At 32.6% G+C, this 15,911-nt stretch overlaps 1 protein-coding gene across 1 annotated transcript; it reads right to left on the reverse strand.

Moving 5' to 3' along the window:
* Nucleotides 1-10,977: 10,977 nt before the first annotated feature.
* LOC102600618 (uncharacterized) lies at nucleotides 10,978-14,043 on the reverse strand. Its single transcript, XM_006357436.2, has 6 exons — nucleotides 13,269-14,043; nucleotides 12,964-13,184; nucleotides 12,613-12,811; nucleotides 12,128-12,213; nucleotides 11,776-11,867; nucleotides 10,978-11,686 (listed from the first exon to the last, which is right to left on the reverse strand). Exons 1-6 carry the CDS (start codon nucleotides 13,350-13,352, stop codon nucleotides 11,445-11,447), a joined length of 924 nt encoding a protein of 307 aa, XP_006357498.1. The 5' UTR covers nucleotides 13,353-14,043; the 3' UTR covers nucleotides 10,978-11,444.
* Nucleotides 14,044-15,911: the final 1,868 nt, after the last annotated feature.

Below are 15,911 nucleotides of genomic sequence, written 5' to 3' on the forward strand. Positions count from 1 at the left end.
CCAAGGCGTGTTGGGCCCATTAGAAGTCTACCTCGTGTCTATTTGGCCAATTGGTCAATAAAATATAATCATATTTATAAGTTAAATTTGTAGGATGTATACGTCATTTGGCAAAACAATGTCTCTTCGAGTAAGGAGTTAAAGAGTTTGTTTGAGTCAAAGTATGATCAAATTACAATTGCATCTGAAGACGTTGTCAGTTAAAGATGAGAAGAAATCAAATAAAAGGACCGTCCATGGAGGCATAACTTAGGATTGTACCCCTGCGTGGGACTGATCATTTGTATCCTCTTTTTCTTATTATGTATCCTTATTTAGTTTTATTCATAAAGTTTGTATAAATTCAGATTTTGGGACAATATTGTCAAATGACGTAATCATTCTTCAGATCGATAAGTCTACCCTTGGCACAAAAGGGTCACATAATTATATAGGTTGCGCAATAATTGTTTATATGCTATGTGATATAATTGAGTTTGTTTTCAATCAAAATAGTGCTTATGTGTTTAATTAATTTTATATTTTTTTTTGTGATATTTTGCATTATTCATTATGAATACAAATTAACACTTTTATCTTTTTGAGTTTATCTTTATTTTTTAAGTCGAGAAATTGATCTAATGAGAATTTAGAAGTCATTGTTCGTCCAAAGTTGCAAGGGACAAGAGGATTCACGAAGTTCAAGTGTTTATATCTCACAAGACATTAATCTCAAGTCGAAAACATAAATCAAGGGGAGTCTTTGACTATGAGGTCACACTCATTTATTTTTCATTATTTTTGCATGTTGGCTTTGCTTTCACACATTTCTAATATTTTTGCAGGAAAAGCATCCCCGACGACAGTCGGGGATGGTCATAATAATGTTTGGTTCTCGTGGATAATTGGGAGAAGACACAATTTCAAGAGACATAAAAAAAAAATACAACAAGTGGTTACTTTAAGAAAAATGAGAGACCACATTCAACATGCAGTACAAAGGTCAACAGTTAAGAGGATATAATAAATCGCTCCGAGTTTGTCTAAATTCTAAAGTTGTTTTATGTCATATCTGAACGAACTACGCGAACCTGATTCTCATCCCGGTGAGATACGTAGGCGACCTGTCTTGGGTTCGGTATTAATTTTTTCAAATTTCAAAAATGAATAAATCAAATAGTTTATGCATATTTTCAAAGACATATCTTCGTGAACTACGCATTCCTGATTCTCATTTTGATGAGATACGTAGGCAACCCTTCTTGGGTTCGGTACTTATTCATTTTAAAAAAAAAATCATTTTGTACATATTGAAAGAGTCATGTCTTCAGCTCAAATGAGACCAATGCAGTTAGGAGCATGTAAAAATATTCGATATGATGAAGAAGGCTGGCTTTGTGGTAAACCATAGATTCTTTTGGTACCTCTCATTTATACTTTTGTGATGATTGAAAATTCTCTTGCATGCATTCAAGATAAGAATAAAACTGACCTCATGATTTCATGTGCATTGTGTGGTGAATTTTTAGATCAAAATTCAATTGCATCGCACTGTTGATCTAGAACTTGGCCTGAATGTTTTTCGAGGCGAAATCCTGAGTAATGTTTGGTATGAGAAAGGATTGTAGGCCTTATTTGATCCGATTGTGCCTTTCAAAACATACCAAATGACAATTAATCTCTAGTTTTCCCCACTTTGAGCCTGAAGCTCTTCTTTGGACAACTACATCTTAGCCACTACCCTTTTTAGTTCTTACATGTACTATCCCTCTCTTGGTCCAACCTTGTTGAGTGCACCAAGAATGTGCAAATTATAAGAGAAGATCCATGTTTGAAGTTACTAAAGGCAAAAGATACAAAGTCTCCCAAAGTTGAGGAAAAAAAAAGGATGGTGGAAAGAAATAAAGAAAGACAAAAACACCCCTACAAGGTCAATGAAAAACGAGAAGGAAAAAACTCCAACAAAAGAGGAGAAAACTTTAAAACAAAGGGGTGAAAAAGGAAAAGCTCCAACAAATAAGAATTCAAAAAAAGTTGAAAAAAAAAACAGGGGACAATAAAGAGGATCTGACGCCAAATATGTATCAATCATCAAAAACACAAATTCACTGTGACGCTCAAGAAGGAATTAAGTCACTGTTATCCCAAATATATATCCTACCCGTCCCTAAGCCTACTTTACAAGCCAATAACAAGTCCTACATGATCTCATTCCAAATGTTCTCACATTAGTGGAGATTTACATAAGAGCCAAGCATATGGTATCACAATTGTATGCATTGAACATTCTTGTGAGTGTGAGTGCACTTCAAAAATGTCCTCAAATAATATGCTTCAAATATGTGTGAAATAAGACTTTTCTTTTTGTGAGGGCACTTGAAACATGAGGATTGGTACAATTCAAATTTTTGTTTGAAGAAAGATGAACAAATCTTGTTGATACTTAAGTATGTATGAGGTACCACTTGAAGTTGTAGGAGTTACTTTGAACTCAATCTTAGTTATAAAAAAAAAAAAGAAAAAAAAAAAAAAGGATTTACATGCGATCCTAACTCCTGATACCAATTGTAGTCAAGATTTGACTCTCTTTATATTATTTATATTTCAAAAAAAAAAAATGGAGGGCAAGCACCCATTCTTTAATGTTTCCAAAACATATATATTTTTTTTTTTAAAAAAAGAAGAGATTTTGCCTTTCCTTTTTGGGTTGTTCATTGTAAAAAGTTTCATTAGGCTAATTCTGTCATTGTGAGACGCTTATTTTACTTCATTGAGTCGTTCCTCCTAAATAAAGTGTGACATGTCTTTTGTCTTTAAACTGTGAATATGACAAAGAATATCGTCTTCCTATTTCATCATGTTCACATTGCACATTTTCTACTGATGATCTTGTCTCAGATTCTTTGCAGTATTCATCATCTACAGGATTGGAACTACATTTGACATGATTCCTGGCTCCAAATGATCCATCATCGATTGAAGTTCAAAGTCAACTTGCAAAATCTCCAGCTTTGTCATGGCGATCCAGCAACTCCTCGTACAAATCTCCAATGAGACATGAGTTATAATGAACACAAAGTGTTCTAAAGCAAATGAAGATTGCTCACTTGTGTCAAAGTGATTAGGCACTTTGTACACATTCTCTTTTGAATCCTACCTTAAAGTTTCTTGGTCATGTTGTTAGCTAAAGAAAGATTGTGTCTACTAACCGTTCCTTTTCGAATATAGGGACATATGAAAGCATCAAGATGATGACATTTTCAAGACACACGAGCCATCCACCTCCTTATAGTTGGACAGTCATCGAGTCAACCAACTTGTTACAGTTGGACAGTCATCAAGTCATCAACGTTACAGTTGGACAATCATAGAGTCATCCACCTCGTTACAGTGGAATATCATTGAGTCATCCATCATTCGCATTTTCCATAGCATTTTCATTTGCCGAGAGGGCCATTGCATTTTTCATTTGCCAAGAGGGATATTGCATTTTCATTCGCCGAGAAGGCCATTGCATTTAAGTCGCATCTATTCGGAGGTGAAGGATGTGCACCCTATCTATTCAACGTTCAAGTTGAAAGATATTTGCATTTAAGTCGCATCTATTCGGAGGTGAAGGATGTGCACCCTATCTATTCAACGTTCAAGTTGAAAGATATTTGCATTTAAGTCGCATCTATTCGGAGGTGAAGGATGTGCACCCTATCTCGTTTTTCATTTACCAAGAGGGCCATTGCATTTTTCATTTGCCGAGAGGGCCATTGCAATTTTTCATTTTGCCGAGAGGGCCACTGCATTTTTCATTTGCCAAGAGGGCCATTGCATTTTTCATTTGCCAAGAGGGATATTGCATTTTCATTCGCCGAGAAGGCCATTGCATTTAAGTCGCATCTATTCGGAGGTGAAGGATGCGCACCATATCAATTCAACGTTCAAGTTGAAAGATATTTGCATTTAAGTCGCATCTATTCGGAGGTGAAGGATGTGCACCCTATATATTCAACATTCAAGTCGAAGGAAGCTTGCGTTGAAAGATATTTGCATTTTAGTCGCATCTATTCGGAGGTGAAAGATGTGCACCCTATCTATTCAACATTCAAGTCGGTGGAAACTTGCGTTGAAAGAATTTTTATTCGTCCTACCGATGGACATACATTCCAAATACTACCAATGAATCATCTTCTTTTTTTATTCGTCCTATCGATGGACATACATTCAAAATCATACCGATGGATCATCTTTTACATTCGTCCTACCGATGGACATATATTCAAAATCCTACCGATGGATCATCTTTTTTCATTCGACATACCAATGGACATACATTTAGATCCTACCGATGGATCATCATCTTCATTCATCCTACTGATGGACATCCTACCAATGGATCACTTTTATTCATCCTACCGATGGACATGCATTTTTATCCTACCAATGGATCATCTTCATTTGTCGTATCGTATGGATGCTACATTTTTTTTTCCTGTAATTTTGTCTCTACTAACGAGTTTCATCTTATCGTATGGATGCATTCTCAGCTGAGCCACAGGTGCGGACTACTTCAACAAGGGTGTCACACAGCATGGAACCTTTGGGAGACAAGTTCGGGATCGACTTCCACCACATTCCAACCATATTTTTATCTAAAGGTCATGTGTTCGGCCAAAATCGGGTTTTTCAATTTTCGTTGTCCACGATTTCTTTCATCAATCATATCCAACGAAAGGGACAGCTGTTGACACCCAATTTTGGCCTAACATTTTGAAAATTCGTAACTTTTAAGGTTTATTTATCTAATGGTTCAAAATATTTTTTTTATATTATTTTAAAGAAGTTTATCGATAACTATCCTTATTTATCAAAATTTAGGGTTTTTTATCAGTTAATTTTAAAATTGCATATTTACATGTCATTAATTACATTCATTATATTTATCGTAATTCATTTTATTTGTTACATTTGTTAATACTGATATTTTGCATAATGTAGAAATTAATTCAAATACAAATATTTCACTTGATCGATAATTTTGGGCCACAATTCCAAATCCACAATTGAGCCCATTTAACAATTGTTTCCTATATAAATTTTGGTTAGGTTAAAAAATAGAGGGGGAAAAATTTAGGTTAGAAGGAAAGGACCCTAATTTTTCTCTCCTCCGATATGCTCTCATAGCCGCCACCCAAACATTCCACAAAAACCCATTTGTGCTTTTCTTCCTTTTCCTCCGTTACTGCCTACAGAGCAGCCCATAAGCTCTGGTGGACAGCGCACCACCATCTTCCAGTCCCTCCTCCATTTTTCTTCTCACTGCCGACGAGAAACAACACCAACGCCGCCAATGGCTTGCCAACAATGAACAACATCAACCAAACGACCAGAAAATCACACCAGAAATTAGACTCCACTCGTTCTCACTAACCAACGTGAACAGCGACCAGCAGCCCCCCCAAAATATCGACGCAAACAACCCAAAACCACCGGAAAACCACCACCCAAAGACCCACTTCTCTTCTTCTTCCCTTCCCCTCTCCCCTTTACATTTTTTTTTGTTTTTTTGTTTTTGCAGATGAACTCCGGACAGCAAACAAAACTCGAACAACCGAACTCCAACTCCGGTGAACAACCATCTGCTGCAACGTTAAATCCGGTGAGCTCCAAACGGTGATACAAATCTATCCCCTCTTTGTTCATTTATTCTTTTATTTTATTTTTTGCTTTACAGATCTACTTTATTCCTTCATATATAATTGTGGTGGTGTGTTATTGTTAATATTCTATTTTAGATGCCACTGTCTCTATTGATTGTTATGTTTAAGTTTAATATTTTTTATTTGTTTGGTGAGGACATCTAATATTTTTTTATTTTTAAAAAAAAATGTATTCCATTAGTAATTTGGGTTTTGTAGTCATCTGTTTATTGTTTTAAATGTTACTTTTAATATGGGTTGACCATTTTTATGGAGTATTATCTTCATTTGTTGATTATCGGTGCATTACTCTTTCTTTTCTGTTGATTTACTTTATTAATAAATGTTATTGTTGTAAATTGGTTTTTCCTCTTTTATTGTTGTTTAGTTTAATTATTATGCTTATTATTATTCGTGAATTGATATTTTTAATGAGTTGTTGAGTTTTCGGTGTCCAGTAAATTTGATATTATTCTAATCAATATTGATTTTATTGTTTTCATATTCTTCCCTACTATATATTACTTCCTGCTAGTATCACTACTGACACATTGTCACAGTGCATTTTTTTAAAAATTTAATTGAATCTATAGTTTGTTACTTTGCCTCATTAGACATTAATTGTCATGGTGTCATTTTGATTATTTTAACATGTTAGCCTTTACATTAATCATATATTAAAATTGGCCAATGAAAAAATCTCTCCGTCGGTTTTAGAGGTCTTTTCCATTTTATAAGACGGAATTTTAGTTTAAGTTTATATATTTTATTTGTTAAAAATGGCCAATGAAGAAATTACCGTCGATTTCTAAGGCCTCTCATGTTAATAAGACGGATGTTTATTTTTAAGTTATTGTTTAATTCATTTATTTTTAATCATATTTATTTAGTACTAACACTTTTACTAAGTGTCTTTACAGGTACCCCGAAGTCGCTTCTCATCGAAGCCATTCGAATAAAGTTCGAATTTTTTATTCATTATTATGTATATTGTTGACGACAGACAAATATTAGGTCGTTTCTCATATTACTTGTTTACTTTATTACTTGTGTATATTGCATGCTTGTTATATTTGTATAATATTTTTACATCCTCCTCAATTTGAAAAAATGAATTCAGTCGGGACCCACCGTTATGGATTTCGAAGGATGCCTAACACCTTTCCTTCGAAATAACTTGAACCCCTTACCTAGAATCTTATGGTTTCGTAGACATTTTTGATTGGTTTCCTAGTTTTTTCTAAAATTAGGTGGCGACTCCTTTAAAATTCATTTATTCTTAAAATTCTTTTAAAATTGATTCAATTGTTTATTTTTCGAGTCGCCGCGACGTTTCGCCCTATTTGAATAGAGTAGGGATGTAAACACAAGTGACATAAGAGGAGGCGAGCGAGATAGTCTATGTATCCCAGTGACATGTGAATCACACTAGATACGTGTATCTAGGTTACACGATACATTCCAAATATATTTTGAAAATACATATACATAGGGAGAGAGGAGAGATGCAAGCAAAGAGTCAGATACATGCTAATCAACTTGGACATAGTACATATAGAATAAATTACACCTAATTTTGACCTCATGTATCCGATACATGCAGTGGCTTAGCTAGGATTTTTAATTAGGAGGTTCAAAATCTGAAAAAGTAAACATATGAACTATTCAAAGGGGGTTCGACATCTACTGTATATACAAAAATAAAATAAATTAACCATGTATAAATAGTAGGATTTTCCGTCGAAGGGGGTTCGGGTGAACCCCCTGACATATTGTTGGCTCTGCCCCTGGATACATGTATCTGCACGCGCTAGATACATATATCCAAAGTTCAAATTCTAATAAGATTCGTAATATTAAGAATTTACGTAAAGAAAAGTAATATGCTCCTAAACTAATGAAATATGTGTTGTTTAATGACCTCAACTTAAAAAGATCCACCAGGTAAAACTTTTGGTTTTCATCAGGCATCAGTTTTGGTTGTAATATACATATAAATAAATTTTATGTATAAAATAGAAGTTCCAAACATTTCAATAAAAACAAAGATGATTTTTATTTTTGATAAATGTAAAAGAAAGTCATAAGATCAATCAAAATATGTTGTGAGTATGACAACATCGCATTTAATTGCGAAAATATGTCAGTTGAATCTTTGATCACCCATTTATTTAACTTGGCACACAATGTCACCTAACACATGATATGAAATTAAATATATCAATTTTGAATCCTACCAAACTTTGAATCTTTCCTTATCCAAACCTTTCTTATTAAAAAATAACAAAAATGTAACATATTCAGTATAATTTTATAAGTGAAATTGAAAAAGATAAAGTATATGCAAATCTTATCCTTTTTTTTTAAGCTAAAATGATTATTTTCGAAAGACCCTTCGTTCGAGTAACGAAAAAACCTTCCTTATAAGTAATCATTAAAGTTTTGAGAAAACTAGCCAAAATTAAACCAATATTCTAATGTGTGGCACATCCAAGATTACCTTTTATTGGAACTTTAATTAAAGCAGTATATCAGCCACAGCCCACAAGTATAGCAAAGTTTATGATTGTGGTACCACAACTCAAAGTCACATGTTCCCATTGACAATTCAAGTCTAAGTGAGATTTTACATTATTTATTGGCAAGAAAAGATGAATATATATATATATATATACTTAAAGGGTGTGGCTTAGTAATTAATTAAGTTGGTCGAGATGATTATGAGGTTTGCGTGCACTCCTTTAGTTTTAAAATAGTTGTCCTATTTGGCGTTTCGAGTAACTGTTTGATAATGTAACTAATCTTAAATGTTAAATTTGACTAAACTAATTTAATATTTTAAAATTAAAATATGGATATTCAAATCAAAACATGAAACCATACAGAAGCAATATTTGGTCAAAATTTATATCGTTTTACTTTCAAAAAGCAAAACCAAATAAAAGATATTTCATGAAATTGATCGAGTTGTATATAGATCAGCGCTTACTCCACAAACTATTAAAAAATTAATTTATCTCTAAGTTTGAGCTTGTCCAATCATCAAGCACTAAATAGAACAATCCCACCTCAAATAGATTGGGTCATCATAATCCCATATATACTTAGAAAAAGCTAACACTCGTAATTAATGCATTCATTTCATTGGTTCCCAAAGTGGATCATACAATTCATTTATTCCTTAGTTGTTTGTTGCACAACATGAGTTGAATTTGAACAAATTCCATATAATATACAACCAATGTGGGCATGACTTCTTCACTTAATTAATCATAAAAAACAACCAAAATGCCCCATGTATAGCTAGGAGTTGTTTGTTGGTTGTTGCACTCAAAATTTTCTCTTATTGTCATATGGTTAGTGGTTGCACTTTTTAGATCAACAAAATGCTTCTACTCTTATTAATTGAAAATTAAAAAAGATAGTGAAATCATTATCCTTTCCTTTTAATTTTTAATTTCTTACTCCTATTGGACCATTTCTAAAGTTGATTACAAGTTGGCCCCATTGCCTTGTTAAAAGAAAAGGTCAAATTCATCTAGCTGTTTAATTCTAGTGCTTGAAGTGATTGGGGAGTTAGAATAGTGAACCACTTTTTTTTTTCTTCCGAATTTCAATATTTATATTAGAATTCGTACTACATTGGTTGATCGAAACATTCAATTAAAGAGGGAGGGATCTCAATCATATCATCGTAACTAATGATGGTGAACTACTTGTACTCATTGATATCAACATAGAATTGGATCATTTATATCCAATTTATTAGTAATACTTTATTCAATGTCATCAAGAGAAATTAGCTAAGATGATTAATCTAATCTAAAATAAAATGAATTAAAAAGTAAATAATATATTGGGATGTGGAAAATTGAATGACCTAACTGTTAATGATGAAAGGATGTTGAACATAGGAAGAAATATTAACATCTTATGGGACACGTGTTGGAAATTGCGGTTTATCCATTCTATTTGTCTTTTTGCCAACCCCATTGTCAAATCTTAAATTATTAGTTTTATAATCATTTATTTTTAATTCACTAGAAGATTCATATTGTCACGCGGTTCACTTTTACTTGTACACCATGAACATTACAAATTTTATAAAATTTGGAAATGAATGATTAGTTTTGAAAGTAAAACAGGAAGAAATGCCGTTCATTTCGTAATATGCTAAAAAAAAATTATTATTACTATCTAGGAGTTTGAACAAAATAAAAGTGAACAGAAGGAATATATATTTGTCTTTGGTACTTTGTAATTTGTATGTTTGATTTGGTTGCAATTTTGTAATACTTTCAAAATGTTAAGTAGAAATAATTGTATCTTATAGTGGTTACTATATGTAAATTTTAGTTAAGTAAATTTAAATCTTATGAAAAAATTAATGTTTAAATCTCAAATTAATTGTCTTGGCACACACAATCATGAGATAAAGTCATCATCCTAATAGATAAGGCACATTATATTATGCATGAATACCTACCAAATATCATTTGACTTTTCATCTTTCAATTCTTTTCTTTTCATCTACTCTCTTGAGTCCATTTTTTAGTTAATATATTAACCAAAAGGATGATTTTGTTTAGGATACTTTTATTTAGTCTTTAATTTCAATTTAATAGTATTCTTCTTTTTAAACATTTTAATCTCTTTTCAAATATATTATCAGAGTAACAATAAAACTACGTTTATCTTGATTTTCTAAAATAACAAATATTTCAATTCCGATTTCAAGTTGGCCCAAACTATCTCCACCGTTAAATATAATGAAGGGAAGGAACCAAACAAAAAAGATGGGGAAAAACGAGAGTGTCAAACAAAAAGTCTATTAGACAGAGCCAACAGATTAATTGCTGGTTTCCCCATATTACTAAGCTTTCATTTAGAAAATGACACATTATTATGGCAATGTCATTATGGCAACACTACTATTGTGGCTTTTTCTGCAACAAAAAAGGTCCCACTTCTGTTCATGTTTTAGACTTTTTGAAAACCCCTTCATAAAAATCATAAACCAAACCTCATCCACTGCCAACAAACATAAATAATACACCTCATATCAATCAGGTTGCTATAGAACGGTAAGTATTCCTTCAATCTTAGTCAGAAGTCTCAAGTTAAAGTTATTTTTAGTCAGAAATCTTGAGTTTAAATCTCACCGGATACATACTCGTCTTTGTTAAGAAGTGTTTTATCCTCCATGTGAAACTTTCTAACACAGATTCAAATTCAGTCAGACTCCAATGTAGATAAAGAAAATCATGTGAGAAACTGAAAAGGAAAAAGTACCATACTTCATAAGAGATTCAATGTGAACACAACAACTCTATTTTTTGTACTTGTACAGGAAATTCTTTACTATTGAAAGATGAACTATTTACATGAACATATATATTATACAAGGAAAAAGCACAAATGCAACACCAAAAAAGGTACTTCAGAATTTATACAAAAGAAGGAGCAAAGTATTGCTCACAAAGTACTAGGGGGTCATGATAAGAGTCATGGAAAGATGGAAGTCCTACACAATTAGTCCTCTCCCTATACATACAAAAAAAAGCAAGTCACAGAAAGCTCAAGCTAAGGATTCGAAGAACAACGCGTAAAATACTAATGCCTTTATATAGGAGGGAGTTCTAAGGCTGTTCATGCTACCGAAAGCAACAAACCAGAAACACCTCAGAGAGCCTATGTTAATAAAAGGAACTCCAGTAGTACTCAGCCCCGTTGGTGGGGTTTTATAAAGCGCGAATTCATTCATTTGAGATGTGATCAGCCACGACGAACACCCATGAAATAGTTAAAGTCGTGGTGCTGGACACCCAACTGCTTTAGCCAAGAATCAGCCACACTAAAAAGTGTTGACAGCCTCTCTTGGTCCTTCCCACTCCTGTCTGAAAGCCACACATCTCCCTGCATTTTGTAAGTGCCCAAGCCGAAAGGCACAAGGGGGATACTTTCTCCTTCCTTTCGTTTTTGTTTACCATTCTCCATGTCATCATCAAGGTCCATATCTGCATCATTATACCAAAAAGTCGGTGTAAAGGGGAAAGAAACGGTATATTCAAAAGTTCAATGAATCAAAAGACAGATCGAATAATACCTTGAAAAGAAGAAGAAAGTGTATGGAATGTGAGAAAGCATGCTGACAAGTCTTTAATGGTTCTTCCCATAGGAATGTGATATATCGGATACCTGTAATTCCATTCGAAAAAGCTTAGTGAAAAAACTCCTTTTTGTTCCCCTTGCTAAACAAGCAAGTCAACAATACCAAAAGTATACACTACATGGAGCACACAAGATCCAATTGAACACTCATCAAGTAAACCTTTTTAACACATCCCAATATAACACAACAATTTTACGCGTACACGTTTCATTAACTTAACAAAATCTACTATCAACAAACCATCAGCTCCCATGATCATATGGATACAAGGAGAGAATTAGCATACCAAGCAACTGACATCCAACTAGCTGGTGAAAGGTCTACACTTTTCAATGACATTAATCCAGGGTATCTTTCAGCGAAACCACTGATCTGCAAGCAAAATGAATTCGATTTTTGAATCAAAGAACTCGAAAAACAAACCAATATATACTAAAAATTCAAGCCACATGCTTCACATGGAATCTTATATTAATAACTCCAATGCATAGAGAAAGAACAAAGGCTTGACATAACGACAGCTTACGCTACGCCTGAAAACAGAATAAAGAACAGTACTGTAATAAACATGTCACCATTGATTCCATAAGGGTAAAACCATAAATGATATGTTGTTAAATGTTCACAAAATCACAAGTAAAGATACATAACCAAACTTATATGATTCTACCACATACATTTCCTTAAAGCATCAGCTACCAGTGTGTCAAAAAGAAGACTTTCAACAAGGGAAATAGCAGCTAAAGAGGCAAAAAGGTAAAAAAAGGATACCTTGTCCATCAAAGGGACTCTTCCATAAGGAGTTGATCTCTCAAAGTACTGAAAATAGAGATAACCCCATCTATCATTCATATGCCAAAGACTATCACCTTCCTCAGACGAACATCCATCCCATCTTGACAACTTTTCGCTTTCACTCTCATCACTAAACGAATCACTGAACGATGAATCCCTCGATTCTGTCTCTTCCCTATTGAAAAATGCAACACAAACCTCATTTATCTTCATAATTAACAATTAAAATGATCATGTGTGAACGCGAGATGCTTAATGCACAAAAATTTGAGATACCCACAAAATTTATGATGAAATTGAGATACCCAGAAAGGAATTTTAATTTACCTGAGAAAATTAACAGATGATCTGCTGATAAAGATTTGAATAGCAGAAAGATAAGGGACATAATATTGTACTAATGTTTCTGCTGAATCTGTTTTAATAGGAACTCCAGCACCATAAGCACTCCATTCATCATAACAATTCCAAAGATCACCCAAAGTAAAGTATTCAACCTTTTCTCTTTCCCATGGATGCCATAGCATATTTAGATTTCTAATCTCACTCTGCACATACAACAAATCACATTCATCAAAATCAAATTGGGGGTAAAAAAAACCCCAAAAAAAAACAAAAACAAATAAACAAACCTGAGGCAAAAACTGTGAAGGGACTAATGGTGTTGTGCATTCCAAGAAACAATCAAGGTTTGATTGCAATGACCCCTTTTCCATTGATATGATTATTCAACAACCACAAACACACAGAGAGAAAGAGAGAGAAAGAGATTGAAGAAACTATTTCTCTCTCTAGACACCCAAAGAAACAGAGGAGAAGAGAAAGGAAAAAAAAAACACAGAGTAGAAATGGGGAAAAAAACAGAGAGAGGGAGAGAGAAAGAAAGAGAGAAAATGACGGGATTTGTGAATAAGAGGAGAATATTACTCGGTCTATATACAAGGTGAAAAAAAATATATTTTTTTGACGTTTGGACAACTATATTATATAAAAATACAGAAAAAGAAAACAAAAAGTCTATTTTTTCCTTCAATTTTCAATCTTTTTCCGGTCACCGCAAAACCCAATAATTCCGGCGTAATTTTCTCTTTTTACAGTCAAAACCCAGAAACAGTATAAACCCCTCAAAGAAAGAGTTAATTAAACTTAAAGAAAACACAAACCCATTAGAGAAAAAAGAGACTTGTCTTGAAAACCAAATGAAAATAAAACCGACCCAGAAAGCAAAAACAAACAAACAGAGTATACAAGAATTGGAAAACGACGTGCTCTGTAAAAAGCAAAACAGAATCACAGAAACAAAAGCAAGTTTAGCGTAATGTATGAGAGAGAAAAGATAGAAAATGAGGAGAAAAGTTATAGTGAAGACGTTTGCATCACGCGAAGAAAACAAACAAGCAAGCAAGCGTCTTTCTTTCAATTTTGGCTGTTACAAACATAGATAAGTGAAGAACAAGTGCAAGCTTTTTCTAAACCAGAGAAAATGATGGGGTCTAGTTCAGTGGCGGAGCCAGGATTTTTCATGAGGGGGTTCAAAATTTGTAGAAATAGACCCACAAAGTAGCCGAAGGGAGTTCGACATTTACTATATATACATAAAAAATTATTTTAATCATGTATAATTAATATAATTTTCCCCCGAATGGGGTTCGAATGAACCCCTTAGTACAAGGTGGCTCCGCCCCTGGTCTAGTTGATCTTGTTACCTTTTACTCGATTTGAATTATTAGTTTCATCTTTATATTATTAACCGTCTTTAAAATATTTTCAATTTGAGAAGGAATTTAAAATTACTTGTTATGTCATATGGCAGATTCAAGAGTATTTTTTTATGACCGACAATAGTTTTGAGACGAAACTAATAATAATTTGTGTTAAATTCAAAGATGTTTTCAATATTTCTCTCTAAAAATAAATATATTGTTTTCATCCCAATTTATGTAGTTCAAATTTTGAGAGTCAAACTATTTTAATTTGAACATGAAATTTATAAAAAAATTGAATCTCAAAATCGAAATAATGGATAAGTAAAAGTGAAAGGAGGAGAGAGTATGACCTTTTCTTAACGGAATTCCATGGTTTGGGATAAAAAAAGGAATCAACTTTCTTGATTAAAACCCAACACATGTGTGGAAATATAAAACGGAAAAATTTGGAAAATGGAAAAAAAATCAGTTTATTTTAAAATAAAAAGAATATTATAGACTTTTTAAATTTTTGGCTAATCTGATCAAATTTTTTGGTCATTTAGCATTACCCATATAAAACAATGTACTAGTCATAATTTTTAATGTTTTTTATTTATTATAATAATAATAATAATGATAAATTTGATCTGGAATTAAATTTTGTAAGCTTGCTCCTAGATATTTGGTGAACCTGTTGACTTGACTGGAAAATGAACAAGACTGTGTGTGTGAGGGAGAGATTATTGGGATATAATTTAAGGCCATGAGTGTGGAATTGTATAATTTAATTGAAAGAGAAGGCGTTTTTTATTAATAATACATTAATCGTAAGATCTCTGATTAATAATAGAAGAAAAGTCATATGGAAAGGATAGTGTATTATAGATGTGAACAATCTCGACTAGGTCAATATTTCTATCTTTATGTTTTTGCTTTGTTGGACAAGGTCTATCTATGGCTTCAAAAGAAATTAAAGTAGATTTACAACTAAAATTTCTTTCATTTCCCAAATTGTAATTTACTGGTTTTTGAATGAAATATTCATATTTCTAAGTCTCATTTATTTATGACATGATAGTAACAGACTACTAATAATTAGTTCAAACGTTAATTAAATTTTATTTTAGTGACAGTGGAAGAAAATCTTAAAATAAAAATTAAAAAGTCAGTTTAACTACAAAAATATCTGAAGATTTGAATAACTTAATTTAATTTAAATTTTCAGATAGTAAAATTAACTAAACGGAATACCATTAAATTAATGGTAAAGTTTGTTTGACCACTTCTTTTAAAACATAACATAAAATTTTGTAAAAAACTTTGTTCATTTCGAGGTCTTTGAAAATCTTTTGCAAATGAATTTTTCATTTTTTATTATTTTCTTGAAGGAAACTTTGGATTACAATTTATATAAACCTTTTTTTGTTATTAGGATCGGGTTAGTGTATGTTGGTAAAAATATAATAAATTACATAATAAATAAAAAGACGTGAATATTTTACTCTCTTTAAATGTTGGATTTTAAAGGTGTGAATAGGAATTGAATGGTTGTGACTCTCCTTTAAGGATTGCGACTTTTACGAAGGA

The sequence above is a fragment of the Solanum tuberosum genome, unplaced genomic scaffold (genome assembly GCF_000226075.1).
Source record: "Solanum tuberosum cultivar DM 1-3 516 R44 unplaced genomic scaffold, SolTub_3.0 scf00233, whole genome shotgun sequence".
NCBI classification, from domain to species: Eukaryota; Viridiplantae; Streptophyta; class Magnoliopsida; order Solanales; family Solanaceae; genus Solanum; species Solanum tuberosum.

Bases quoted from the DNA above. Each gene is read 5' to 3' on its own strand.
- LOC102600618 (XM_006357436.2), bottom strand. From the start codon at position 13,352: ATGGAAAAGGGGTCATTGCAATCAAACCTTGATTGTTTCTTGGAATGC. The intron at 12,812-12,963 runs GTAAATTAAAAT...ATTTTTCAATAG, and splicing joins TCATCTGTTAATTTTCTCAG to GGAAGAGACAGAATCGAGGG. The intron at 11,687-11,775 runs GTATTATTCGAT...ATAATGATGCAG, and splicing joins ACTTTCTTCTTCTTTTCAAG to ATATGGACCTTGATGATGAC.